Genomic DNA, 15,199 nt, shown 5'->3' with positions numbered 1-15,199 from the left:
ATTTTGGGAAAGCAAATCTTAGCAGGACTTGTTCACTTAATGGTAAGGTCCTAGGGAGTGTTGCTGAACAAAGAGACCTTGAAGTGCAGGTTCATAGCTCCTTGAAAGTGGAGTCGCAGGTAGATAGGATAGTGAAGAAGACGCTTGATATGCTTTCCTTTATTGGTCAGAGTATTGAGTACAGGAGTTGGGAGGTCATGTTGCGGCTGTACAGGACATTGGTTTGGCCACTGTTGGAATATTGCATGCAATTCTGGTCTCCTTCCTACTGGAAAAATGTTGTGAAACTTGAAAGGGTTCAGAAAAGATTCACAAGGATGTTGCCAGGGTTGAAGGATTTGAGCTATAGGGAGAGGCTGAACAGGCTGGGGCTGTTTTCCCTGGAGATTCAGAGGCTGAGGAGTGACCTTATAGAGGTTTACAAAATAATGAGGGGCATGAATAGGGTAAATAGCCAAAGTCTTTTCCCTGGGAGGTTAGTGAGCAAAATTAGGGCGCATGGTATTGGAGGCAAAGTACTGACTTGGATTGAAAATTGGTTGGCTGACAGGAAACAAAGAGTAGTGATAAATTGCTCCCTTTTGGAATGGCAGGCAGTGACCAGTGGGGTACAGCAGGGATCATATTAATGATATAGAAGATGGTATTAATAGTAACATAAGCAAATTTGCTGATGATACAAAGCTGGGTGGCAGGGTGAAATGTGAGGGGGATGTTAGGAGATTACAGGGTGACCTGGACAGGTTAGGTGAGCGGACAGATGCATGGCAGATGCAGTTTAATGTGGGTAAATGTATGGTTATCCACTTTGGTGGCAAGAACAGGAAGGTAGATTATTACCTAAATGGAGTCAAGTTAGGTAAAGGGGCAGTACAAAGAGATCTGGGTATTCGTGTACACCAGTCAATGAAGGCAAGCATGCAGGTACAGCAGGTAGTGAAGAAAGCTAATAGCATGCTGGCCTTCATAACAAGAGGGATTGAGTATAGAAGCAAAGAGGTTCTTCTGCAGCTGTACTGGGCCCTGGTGAGACCACACCTGGAATATTGTGTGCAGTTCTGGTCTCCAAATTTGAGGAAAGACATTCTAGCTATTGAGGGAGTGCAGCGTAGATCACGAGGTCAATTCCTGGAATGGTGGGACTATCTTATGTTGAAAGACTGGAGCGACTGGGCTTGTATATCCTTGAGTTTAGAAGACTGAGAGGGAAACTGCTTGAGACGTATAAAATTATTAAAGGATTGGACACTCTGGAGGCAGGAAACATATTTCCGCTGATGGCTGAGTCCCGAACCAGAGGACACAGCTTAAAAATAAGGGGTAGGCCATTTAGGACAGAGATGAGGAGAAACATCTTCACCCAGAGAGTGGTGGGTGTATGGAATGCTCTGCCCCAGAAGGCAGTGGAGGCCCAGTCTCTGGATTCATTTAAGAATGAGTTGGATAGAGCTCTCAAGGATAGTGGAATCAAGGGTTATGGAGATAAGGCAGGAACAGGATGCTGATTGAGGATGATCAGCAATGATCATAATGAATGGTGGTGCAGGCTCGAAGGGCAGAATGGCCTACTCCTGCACCTATTGTCTATTGTCTATTGGGGTCGGGGAGTCCAGTACTAGAGGACATAGGTTTAGGGTGAGAGGGGAAAGATATAAAAGAGATCTAGGGGGCAACCTTTTCACACAGAGGGTGTTACGGGTATGGAATGAGCTGCCAGAGGAAGTGGTGGAGGCTGGTATAATTGCAACATTTAAGAGGGTCTACTAATTGGACTGCAGTAATGCAAGAAGGCACTCATTACTACCTTCTCAAGGACAACTAGGGATGGGCAATAAATAGTAGCCAGACAGTGTTGCCCACATCTCATAAATGCATGAAAATGTTTAAAGACCTTAGAAATACGGGCCCTGAAACCCCAGTAGGTGAGGAACTTTTGAAACTTGGGCTTTCATACACTGAAGAACTCCTCCTAGAACATAGAACATTACAGCGCAGTACAGGCCCTTCGGCCCTCAATGTTGCACCGACCTGTCATACCAATCTGAAGCCCATCTAACTTACACTATTCCATGTACGTCCATATGCTTGTCCAATGATGACTTAAATGTACTTAAAGTTGGTGAATCTACTATTGTTGCAGGCAAAGCATTCCATACCCTTACTACTGAAGAAGGACCTTGAAACTGTCACAGTAAATCAATTTGAGTTGTCAAAAGTTCTTGATGGCATTGGAAAAACAATGAGTTGTCTTGCACTCCCCTAAATCTAAAAACAAAATTAATCATCACCTTCACCACTGATATTCATGGATCCAGCCTAGACTCCTGGCTCAGACACCCAGGCTTCCCAATATTCACCTGTCTTGTACAGATGCGACCACTGAGGTGAGATATACCAGCATGTCCACACAGAGCTGTACAGTAAGAACTTCTGAGTTAGCCAGTCCATGATCATTACCACACAGAAGTGAAAGGATCTCAGCACACAAAAGATCATGCTGTAAACTCTACCTAGAATACCTGATCTGGGATGTGCAAGCTGAGCACTGCAATTGGCAAGGCACCAAGCTGTATGGCCAAGCTTTATTGAAGCCCAGATCCTTAGAATCACACCTAGCCCATACACACCAAAAGCTTGCAGATCACATCAAACAGCATTTCCCAGCAAACTAAGCACTGACTGTATCCAATTAACCCACGTTTGCAAAACTCACAAGTATCTAACATTAGTAGTGATTTCTCAATCAGATAGCATTTACTACACAATCCTGAGTGTGCTAAGAATTATGCTGGCAACCAATTTAGGATTATTAGTTGGGCTCAAACTCGCACACTTACATGCACTGGAAGCTACAAATCTTCATACACAGAGCAGTTGGAAAAAAGATTTATACACACTGTGCATATTTGAAATAATCAAGTAACAGATATTCTCTGCTTTATTCTTAAAGTTAATACTTTAAAATCATAGAATCATGGAAATGTGGAATAATGGCATCATACAGTACAGAAGAGGCCATTCAGCCCATCAAGTCTGTACTGCCTACACTCAGTCCCATTTTCCCATATTCGGCCCATAGCCTTGAATGTTATGACATTTCAAGTGCTCATCCAAATATTTTGTAAAGGCTGTGAACTCTCCCACCTCAACTACCCTCCTAGGCAGTACATTCCAGATTCCAGGTGAAAAAGCTTCTCCTTAAAACTTCTCTAAGCCTCTTGCCTTTCACTTTAAAATTGTGCCCCCTTGTTATTGACCCTTTGACCTAAGGGGAATATCTGCTTTATATTTCCTCTGTCCTTAACCCTCATAATCTTATACACCTCTTTCAAGACCCCCTCAACCTTCTCTGCTCCATAGAAAACAACCTGAGCTTATTGAATCTTGCCCAATAAGAATTGATCTGCCTTGTTTAAAATTTAAACAATGATTGTCAATTAGCTGTCAGTCATTATTAATCAGTGCATTCTCCATGGTAATATCTCCACTAAAGCAAGTCCATTTGCCAACCAATCAACATTCATTCTCAGTATAAATATTGTTTTTTCCTTTACTTTTGTAATTCATCCAAATTCTACCGCTGTGTGTGAAAATCTTCAACAAAATGACCTATTTATCAGCATTACTCAAGTTCATAAGCAAAGAAGGACCATGAGAGTGATCACCACCTTTCAAACAAAACTCAGCACAAGTTAGTGACATTCACAGCAAGTGAAGCAAACTAATGGAAAAATAAGCCAATGAACACTGAACACTACACCACCCTTTAACTATTCAACAGGGTCAGAAAGCCACTGTCCTTCAAGTGCACTTTCAATATAATTCCAGTAAGAGGCTAACAGAAAATCTACTGAGAATAGGCATTTTCCAGTAGACTATGGCACTTTGTTGGGGTAAGAGCCACCAATTCGCACAAACAAGGTGAAAGCTGTAAGAGGGTGCATAATCAGGGAAAATCACTCCTAAACGAGAGTGATTTCCTTAACGTTGGTATTGGCAGAATACTGACGGAGAAAAACATTATTGGTTAGCTGCCTATTAGAACTCAGGTTCATCTTGAAGACAGAAGCTTAGATTGCAGTGTAGTGTCAGTTTGTAAAATCTTCAGGATCTGACTTCACCATTCCCCTTCTTAAACAGAAAAATGGCAGTCAATGTATGAATCCCTTCAGAGTGCAAAACAAAGCCCCATTAGTTTGCTTCCCTGTTATGCAGGTGCTCCTAACAACATGATCACCCACACATTTTCAATAAAGGAAGCCCTCTCCCTCTGACCCTTCTACTTTTAGCTAGGTCAACATAGGATTCCCAATATTTGCATTCACGTCCAAGACTTACAGGCATTGAAACGTGATGGCATTTTGCATTTTATATTTTTATATGATTTAGTTCTAAAATGCAGTAGAAATTTTTATTCAGTTGCAAAATTAGTTGTCGTTCAGACAGATGTAGAGCAGCAGCAATATTGAGCTCTTGATGCAGTTTCATTATCCTTGTCCAGAATATGCCACATAATCATTTTGATAAAATACATGAAAACGTGTAAATTCTGAAAACATCTAATAAATTAACTCAGTGAACTGTAGAACATTATAGGGCTCTGCAATTATCTGTAGAACATTATGGGGCTCTGCAATTATCTATAATAACTGCCTTTATGAGTATTTCAAGGCATGATTAAGAAGAGTCGCCTTCTTTGATATTATGGAGATGTCACTTTAATTACCATTCACAAACAGCTACAACATTCATTGCAAATAAATTGTCTAATGTCACTAGCATGTATTTATTACTTTAATAGCAGTTCTACATACTCAATATTTTAAAAGAATGTAGAAGAAATGCAATCTAATTGTTTGTCCTAAATGCAATCACAATTTAAGGCCATAAAGAAATGTTAAGGTCTATTAACAATTCATTCTTGTAAATCTTCAGCTGCAGTATCAAATAACATTCCTAATTATAACTTCAATAGAGTACCCGAATGGAGAAGCTGCAAGTATCGGGAAGACCTAATAATCTAGGACTCTTCGCTAGAATAGAGTAGATTGAGGTGTCTTATTAGAAGTCTTGAAAATGATGAGCAGACATGTTAAGATAGGTGTAGAGAAGTTGATTCCACATGTGGGTTTTCCAAAGCTGGAGACCATAAGTAAAGATAGCCACAATATATCAAATAAAATGCAGAAGAAACTTTCCTTCGAGCATGGTGTAGAACTTGCTATCACATGGAATGGTGAAAGCAAATAGCATTGCTTTATTTAAGTGGCTATTCAAGAAGTATCTGAGAGAGAAAAGAATAGAATAATGATCCAACAATACTGTGCCCTGAGTAACATAATAAATAGAAATTTAAATAAACCAGAGAAAAGACAAATGTCAGGAGCAAGATTCAAGTTTCCAGTTTCTGGAATGTTCACATTACTGAAATTGCAAGTTACGCTGTGTGAGTCTAAAGTAATTCTACAACAAGATTCTTATTTTGGAAATATCAATTCAATTGCAATTAGTCGTACCAAACCTGGACAGAATGATGACATTGCTCCTGAAGGATGAAATGGAAGACTTGTTGAGTCACATCAGTAAGCTCAACTGGTTCGGCACACAGTCCAAATCAGACCAGACGTGAGCTTTGAAATATTATACCTTGGGCCACAAAAAATCCAAAGGTAGAGGGCAACTTGCAAGTGAAAAAAAGAAGAAATTAAAATAGAGAAGTGTCTGTTGAACCTCTCAGTTTTCGGTGATCCCAATAGCATAACATTGATCATGGGTGACATGGTGGCACTGCTGCCTTACAATACCAGAGATCCGGGTTCAATTCCCACCTCAAGCAACTGTCTGTGTGGAGTTTGCACATTCTCCCCGTGTCTGTGTGGTTTTGCTCCGGTTTCCTCACACAGTCCAAAAATGTGCAGGTTAGGTGAATTGGCCATGCTAAGTTGCCCGTAGTGTTAAGTCAAGGGGTAAATGTAGGGGAATGGGTCTGGGTGGGTTGCTCTTCAGAGGGTCGGTGTGTGATTTGATAGGCCTGTTTCCACACTGTAAGTAATCTAATTTAGGTTGTTTCACATGCAAATTTTGGCAATGGATTTACTATTGTGGAAGAATTTATAATATTTCTTGTGGAAGACATTTGGAAAGTTGCCTTTGGACTGGGATGCAAACAAAACAAGAAGGATGATGATGAGTACATTTGCCATTGAAACTGTTGATGCTATGAATATGGCACTCCAGCTGTCCACTATCCAGGAGGAAATGCTATCTGTAAAATGGGCTGAAAGAACAATACTAATAAAATGCTACTTTGATAAATTGGTCTTTGTGAGACCTGAAGAGAATAGCAGCAGCCAGGAGAGAAGGTAGCAACTATCAAAATGGAAGGCTGGCAGCAATATATTAAAAGTGTTGGATAATTAAACTTTGGACACTTTTGGAGTTAAATATTTAAAATTAAGCTTCTTTCTCTTGTGGATTTACAGGTTCTCAAAGATAAATGGATGGTTTGAAATAGAAATAAGGTTGTGGCAATGATAACAGTCATAAGTAATTAAGACTGACTTCAGTGACTAACATAATAAACATAGGTTGAGGTATCAATTAATGATGGTACAGGAAAATATTCTCTTACAGTAAAGAGAAATTGGGTAAGGAAGTGTCATTGAAGAGAAGTAGCACATGAATGGGGTGTCTTTAAAAGCAGTTGGGAATAGATAGATTACATCTGTAACATATATCTTCTGTAGGCAACATGCAATAAAAACTGAAAACCTGATCTCTGTTTTTAGTTCAGTCAATCACTGTTGTAAATCAATAAAGTATGTCCTATATATTTAACAATCAAGAGTTCAGTATTTGCTCAAAGTATGTGGTTCATCATGGAACACAGCAGCTTGATTGTGAATAATTAATTGGTACAAGACACTTGTTCAAATTTCTCCGGAAGAGTTGGTGATCTGGTGCATGAGTGTTGAAGTCAAGCAGAGATTTTTAAGATTTTTTTTGAACAAGCAATCATGCTCTTCCCTATTCTAATTTCAGATTACTCTCTGATTAAAATTCTCATTATGGTGGAAAGCTGTAGTAGCTCCTTTAAAAACTATCTGTTAGGTCATTAACAGACAGCTTTCCAAAATACAGCCAAAAGAGTGTCAGATAAATGTATAAAATTTGCCATCTTAAATGTTCAACTCTTTGCTAAATTTAAAGTTTGTCAGGAGATTTGTAGCTCGGGTGCTCCTTGCTGTGGTTCTGTTCGCCGAGCTGGAAGTTTTTGTTGCAAACGTTTCGTCCCCCGTCTAGGTGACATCCTCAGTGCTTGCGACCACTAGGACTTATAACAGCACACAAACCAACAGCCACTCTCAGACAACAACTCACCAAAACGAAGGACCCGATACCCAGCATGAGCAAAACTAATGTAGTGTACAAAATCCCATGCAAGGACTGCACAAAACACTATATAGGACAAACAGGAAGACAGCTAACGATCCGCATCCATGAACATCAACTAGCCACGAAACGACACGACCAGCTATCCCTAGTAGCCACACACGCTGACAACAAGCAACATGAATTTGACTGGGACAACACTACCATTATAGGGCAAGCGAACAAAGAACAGCCAGGGAATTCCTAGAAGCATGGCATTCATCCACAAACTCCATCAACAAACACATAGACTTGGACCCAATATACCGGCCACTACAGCGGACAGCTGAAACTGACAACCGGAAGCGGCAGGGACAGGCCACTATAAATGCCGGAGGAAACACCACAGAAGCACTTCACAGGAGGCTCCCAAGCACTGAGGATGTCACCTAGACAGGAAACGAAACGTTTGCAACAGAAACTTCTAGCTCGGCGAACAGAACCACAGCATCTTTGCTAAATATTTAAATCATTCCCATTGTTTTAAATGCATCAAAACCAAACAAATTTTTGGCTTTTAATAGAATAAAATGTTTGACTTACTCGTCAGGTTTCATTGTATTAACCTTCTTTACATCTCTTGACCAAGTAACCAGATAAATATGTCCATCACATCTTGTTAATACAACAGAAAAAAGAAAGTCCACTTATTTTGGAAAATCTGTTAGTAAAAATAGACATAGCAAAGAGAAACTGGAATTCAATGGGAATGAAAGGCAATGAAAGTTGAGGAAAATTGAATTAAATAAGGAATTAAAGAAACAGGTGACAACAGGAAGACACTTTCTAACTCTGTATTTGCCAGCCTGTGATTTTTCTCTGAAAGCAAATGTGCAGAAGTCTGTGATCTTGTGAATGCTTAAGTAGAAATCTCTGACTAGGATTACAAAAGAATGGAAAAAAGAAATAAAAGAAAAAAAAAATGAAGTGACTGAGGAGACAAAATAAAACAGCAAATTAAAAGAATTGAGGCTTTGTCTACACGGGTACTAAAATCTAAACACATGTTTCATTTCCACAAGACATTCAAATGACAATAAGCTGTGAATCTTTTATAATGTCCACTCCTTTTGTGGTGTTTAGGAGTCATTGATGACTTTAATTTACCAATCATCCAATGTTAGTTTCACAATTCTCTGCTATCCCATTTCTCTTTGTTGTAGTTTCAGCAACCTCTGTGCTGGTTTTCAGGAAAGAGGATGGAACTGGCAATAGACTGACTCTGTTAGTGGTGCTAGCTTCCCTGGAGATATTATTAAGGCAAATTAAAGCTGAATTGAGGCATCGTGATAACAAACTGCTGTTAAAAAAACTGTACTCTTCGGTTCATTTCAACTGCCGTTATGAAATGGAGTCCTTTCTCGAGCAATAATGGTATCAACTTATAGCTCTACACCATGATTAACTAATACAACATCACAAGCAGATTTCTGGAGCATTATAGAATAAATACAGCACTGAGCCACATAAGGCGATCTGGGACTAGATTTTTATAGAGGAGAAAGTGAGGGCTGCAGATGCTGGAGATCAGAGCTGAAAATGTGTTGCTGGAAAAGCGCAGCAGGTCAGGCAGCATCCAAGGAACAGGAGAATCGACGTTTCAAAGAAGGGCTTATGCCCGAAACGTCGATTCTCCTGTTCCTTAGATTTTTATAGAGTCAAGGAGACTCCACGGAGATGGGAAAATGGTGGCCAGGACCCTTTCTAAATTCCCAAACCTATTCCCACAGTTTCCAATTTTCAATAGTGCCACCTTAAGGTGCTGATAGTTTCTGTATTTCTTGAAAGTTATTTCTTCTCTGGTATATTGAGATCTCTTAAGCAGAATATTGAGGCATGCTGTAACTTTTGTTTGTTCAACAACTAAAAGGATGATAAATATAACATTAACCTGTCCAGCTGTGTCCAAAATGTCCAAATATGCAGGATCATCATCAATTCGGACTTGAGTCTTGTATGCATCTTCTGTAGAGAAACATGAATTTAAACATGTTTTGATCCATTATGTCTTGTTTTTAAAACATTTTTGTCACCATTCAACTGATATGAAGTGTTTGCAATAATTTATTTTTAGGAACCTAACAATTCCAATGGTGAAAATACCATTCTTTTCATGAAGTGAATTGATCTGTAAGATAGAAAAACTTCTTTATTATCTGCAAATACACTATAATCAAAGGATCATTTCATTGCTTGTATGCAGCTTGCAAGAAACAACTGCTGTTACTGTTGAATTTCTCAATCAAATACTCAAATCTGCCTTTGGCTTGTCAAGTGGATGCATTAAAGAAGTACAGAATCCATTTGATTTATCTGGTCCCTGAATTTACTTGTTTAAAATATTTACTGTAAAAATAGTTACACTTTTGAGAAGATTTATAGCTCAGGTTGATATAAGTATGTAAGTTAGCTCGCTGAGCTGGAAGGTTTGTTTTCAGATGTTTCATCACCATGACTAGGTAACATCATCAGTGAGAGTCTACAGTGAAGCACTGGTGGTATGTCCCACTTCTCTATTTATAGGTCTTGGTTTCTTAAGGTGGGTGATGTCATTTCCAGTTCTTTTTTTCAAGGGAAGGTAGATAGGATCTAAATTGATATGTTTTTGATGGAGTTCTGCTTAGAATGCCATGCCTTTAAGAATTCTCGTGCGTGTCTTTGTTTCACCTGCCCTAGGAGGTATGTGATATCCCAGTCAAAGTTACATTAATTACATGGATGAATTGTCTCAAAATCTCCCGTTATGCCTGATCTTGAGGTAGAAGGAAAAAGAGAACTAACTGTGAGGTGGGATTAAAAGGGCACATACTCATCATGTAGCAATTGCACAGTTTATACAAATAACATGACTGGCATTATAATTGTAGTAGCCCCAGGCAAAACCAGAGACAATATGATTAAAGTGAAAACAGGGTGCTCTGCGCAGTACTCTGATTTTAAAAATGCTACTTCTCCATTCTCACCAGCTGATCATATTAAAATCATCCATCAAAATGACCTTAACTGAAGTGATAAAATAATTAAATAGCTGAATGGGAATTACTTTTGTGAGCCATCATGAACCTTGCTTTTAGTGAACTTTCAACGTGTGGAACCACTTCATATTGGACTTCCCTGAACCTCTCATTAGGGTGATATAAGCATGTCACCATTCCTAAATTGCATTTGAAGTATCATGTTAAAAATCATACAACACCAGGTTATAGTCCAACAAGTTTATTTGGAAGCACTAGTTTCCGGAGCGCTGATCCTTCATCAGGTGGTTATGGAGTATAAGATCATAAGACGCAGAATTTGGAGCAAAGGTGATTTCAGTGTTGTGTGATTTTTAACTTTGTACACCCCAGTCCAACACCGGCACCTCTAAATCTTGAAGTATCATCATTTCCTTTATTTTAGTAAATTCAGCAACTTCTTTGTATGCAGCAACATCGCACAAGAGGTTAATGCATACCATTTGTCTTTAATTTTAAACACAGTTCAGTCGTGGCAATAGGCAAGGAAACAGATTAGATTGCAGAAATAGGCTTGCTGTCCTATTGGCCTTGAAACTTGTTGATCACTGATATTACTTTGCAGCCAAGAGAGGTGATTGTCTCATCAATTAATGTAAGTGGGGAGTTAGATTATATCATTTAGACCCAATTCAATTTTAAGTATTTTGGTCAGAAGCCAATGCTTTGAGTAACTCCCAGTGTTAGAGTTACTGAGTGATGTGACTGGAAGTTAAATTTCAAGTGGTATGAACCTGCACTTCACTCAGGTCATGAGGATCTTTGTAGCATTGTAAGTAGTGCTTTTCTAAATCCGACCTGAGCTCCTTGTTTGCTTATTTGTAATTCTAATTGTCCCAGCTGATGTTATTACTGGTCTCACACAGAAATCTAGCTTGATAGATCATATTTTATTATATATATTTTTAGTTATAACAAGGCAGTCTTTTGCTGATATACAAGCATGAAATGCTGCAATTTTTATTTAAACCATAAAACAGAAGTTCATTTCTCAAAAGAGATGAAAATAATATTGAATATAAAAAACTATTTATGCAAAGCACAAGTATAAAAATTTCAAAACAAACAGTAAAATGCAATACCATTAATCCTAAAAATACTCCTTTACAATCCTCACAACAGAGAGAATTCCTTTTTTTTTCACAATTTTAAGGCTTTATGTAACAATGTTTTCAATGGCCAATTTTGAGAATCTGGTAATCCCTTCCTGGAGCCTTCATACAACTGAACTTAGACTTTCTCAGCTTTAAATAGCCCCTGCAGGGTTTTAACCAAACATTTCTAGTCTGGAACTTTAAAAGTAAACTCCTTACACTCAGGTAACCTTGAACAGTCCTGAATTACTTCCTTTTCTCAGGATCAACAGCTTTATGCATCCAGCTTAAAACAAGCCTTCTGTAAAACTGCCCAAACTGTAAGTAAAGAGGTTTTTTTGTTCAAAACCATAAATCAAAAGGAAACAAAAATAAATTGCTGACCTTCTGAACTGAAAATCTAATGCACAAATGTTTAGTTTGTTTGCTAATAAAAATCTGCCAATGTAAACAAATTCCCATTAGCTCCTTCAAAGTATACGTCTTGGACTGTTTTAACAATAAAAATCATCATCGCTACAGAAATGCCAACAAGTTAATCATTAAACCCCTCCAGCCACAAAGAAAACACATATGCCATATCTTAAAACTCCAAAATAAATACATAATTATTATTTATAGCAACAGTTAAGTATAATTATGTAATATTTACATAACATATCTTTATACATACCACTTTAAGCCACAATAAGCGATGTTGCATTTTAGTGTACACAGGAATTTCAATTATCCGAAGGACATGGGTAGGGAGCATTACGTTTGGTTAATCGAATGCCAGATAAATGAATGCTGGATAACATAGGTTAGCCAAGCATCAGAATCTTGCGAGATTGCCGGATGATACTAAATTCGGACAATCAAATGCTGGATAACCAAATGCCAGATAATTGTGGTTCATCTGTATAGTGATTAGATTACTTACAGTAGTGGAAACAGGCCCTTCGGCCCAACAAGTCCACACCGCCCCGCCGAAGCGCAACCCACCCATACCCCTTACCTAACACTACGGGCAATTTAGCATGGCCAATTCACCTGGCCTGCACATCTTTGGACTGTGGGAGGAAACCGGAGCACCCGGAGGAAACCCACGCAGACACAGGGAGAATGTGCAAACTCCACACAGTCAGTCGCCTTAGGCGGGAATTGAACCCGGGTCTCTGGCGCTGTGTGGCAGCAGTGCTAACCACTGCCACCGTGCCGCCCGATTGCTGACTAAATTTTCATTTAATTATTACCAATGCATGTCACTTTATTGAAACACCTTCACTTCAGTTTCAAGCACTGACTCTCACTTTACTGTCCTTACAGAGTACAACACTGAATTCAATTCCACATTATCATTATAAAACCTTCGTCCTATTCTTGTATCTAATAGTCATTTGTCATCATCCAACTGCTCCAGTGTATTGTAGTGTTGAATTTCCTGAAGCATATCACGATGATGAAGATGACATATGGGTCTATTGACTCTTCTCCCTGAGCAAAGAAAACATTTCACTATTTCATGATGATACTGCCCCTTTCATTTCAGGCCAATCTGGAATAGTTTACAGTTTTGGCTTCTCTCAGTGGAAATAATCTTTTTGTTGTTTCTCTACAAATTGACAAGAAATCTTATAACCTTTATAAATACTTCAGTTTTGGAGGCCTTAACATACTACTGAAATATTGACCAGTGGCACTAGCAGACTAACACTGGAAACAGATTATTATTAAACCTGATGAAACTGATTCATCCTGGTCCTTTATGTCTTGTAACATTGCCCGCTCTAATGTCTTTTGTATGATCAATAGTGGAACACTGATGTGTGAATCGACTTCACATTTTTATCAACATTTGATTCTGGGTTCATCCCACAAGGTGCAGTATTTTGCATTCAGGTGGCTAGTATCAGTCGATGAGCTTGCACAGTGCATTAATTTCATGTCTTTCAGAAGGTGGTACCCAAACAAAATGGGCAGCTTCCACTGTTCCATTTTGAATCCTTGTAGCAAAAGGTGGCGCTGTTCATTGATTTGGCAATTAATATGTTTACCATGCATAATGTACTCCAGCAGTCACAATGATGGCCTTCGGTCTTGTTAGGACAATGGATGTTGTTCACTGCAAGCAATGTGCAGTAAAAACAAAATACTTTGTTTCCAGAATCCAATTCCATCATGTTGTACCTGTTCTACAATGAAACCTGCTGGCAAAAGCTGAGAGCTCTTAACCAGGCCTCACAAGGGGTATGTTGCAGTGAAACTCTTATTAGAAATGAGTGGAGTGTTCCCAAGTGATGCATTTAGCAGAGGGACTGTTACAAGTGTAGCTTTATTCAGATAAATCTCTGCTACAATTGCAGCAATAAATTGATAGATTTATTTTAATTGTCATGCAGAAATCCCCTTTCTATGGCTCAGGTCATTTGGTTTAGGATAATTATATTTGGCTAAATTTGACTTAATTATTAAAAACTAAACAGTAATAAGAAAACTGTTAAAATACAAATAGACATGAATTGTATGACGATCACTGACTGTGCGTAGAGGTTCCACATGTACAGCACTGGCTATTTTGTTCAATATCCAGTTGTTGTTGACTCTTCTATGAAAATTTTAGGTTTCTTTGTTTTAACTACCTTATGTACATATATGCATTAACCTGCCAAACTGTAAGAATTCCTTAGCCTGGTCAAGATGGCCATCCAATAGGTTGGGTCTGACTGTATGCATCTCTTCTGTGCTTAGGTCCCTGCCCAGTAATCCATAGGGAAGGCATGTGTGGGGACCACTGGCTTGAGGTATTCCACATACCACATATATTCTTTACAAAATTAGAGAGGATGGATGACTCAAATTAGTTCCTAATAACAGTCTTATTCAAAAAGGAATGGAGGCAGAAAGCAGGAAATGATAGACTAGTTATTTTAACATTTACCATTGTTAGAAATTTTTGGAATCCATTATTAGGGAAATAATAACAAGACATTTGGACAGTTAAAACACAATCCATCTGAGTCAGCATGGTTTTATGAAGGGCAAACTGTGTGACTAATTTTCATGTGTTCTTTGAAGATATAACAAGCAAAGAGGATAATGGGGATCCTGTAGATGTTGTACATCTGGACTTTCAGAAAGCATTTGATAAGGTACCATACATAAGGTCCACATAGGGCAAGATCACACGGGGTTGTGGCAATTTATTTATTTGGATAAAAGATTGGCTGATGAATGGAAAGCAGAGAGTTGGAAGAAATGGGTCTTTTTCTGAATGACAAGATGCAACTAATGGAGTGCCACATGGTTCAGTTTTCAGGCCACAACCGTTTACAGTCTGTAGTGATTGGGACCAGGTTGACTTCATTCACTATGAGGTCATTGATTGGGGTTGTTAACCTGGGCCAGTCAGGAAAACCCTGGCTGACCAATATAACCCGGAGAGTCACACCTGCACACACACACCATGGGTGCTGGGGAAAAAATAAGCACTACCGCACTTAGGTGGTAGTGTGGGGGTTAAAGGGGAAAAAAAAATGAAAAAGAGAAAAAAAAAGGATAAACAGGAGTGTCAACATGATAAAAAAAGAAAAATAAATAAATAAAAAGGATTAGTTCCCTCCAATTCTATTTTGATTTAGTCCCTACCCTCCCCTTCACTGTTTTGATCACACAGCACTG

At 38.8% G+C, this 15,199-nt stretch overlaps 1 protein-coding gene across 2 annotated transcripts in view; it reads right to left on the bottom strand.

Annotated features, from left to right (window-relative positions):
- Positions 1–15,199, bottom strand: part of rit1 (Ras-like without CAAX 1) — a 301,555-nt gene that overhangs the window by 182,453 nt on the left and 103,903 nt on the right. For both annotated transcript variants that reach the window (XM_043701395.1, XM_043701404.1), the window contains one exon: positions 9,323–9,396. In XM_043701395.1, coding sequence (XP_043557330.1) covers positions 9,323–9,396 — 74 coding nt within the window. The remainder of the gene's footprint in view (positions 1–9,322; positions 9,397–15,199) is intronic.

Source organism: Chiloscyllium plagiosum, chromosome 1 (assembly GCF_004010195.1).
Source record: "Chiloscyllium plagiosum isolate BGI_BamShark_2017 chromosome 1, ASM401019v2, whole genome shotgun sequence".
NCBI classification, from domain to species: domain Eukaryota; kingdom Metazoa; phylum Chordata; class Chondrichthyes; order Orectolobiformes; family Hemiscylliidae; genus Chiloscyllium; species Chiloscyllium plagiosum.
The sequence above is the reverse complement of the archived record's forward strand: the minus strand, read 5'-3'. Positions and strand labels throughout refer to the sequence as shown.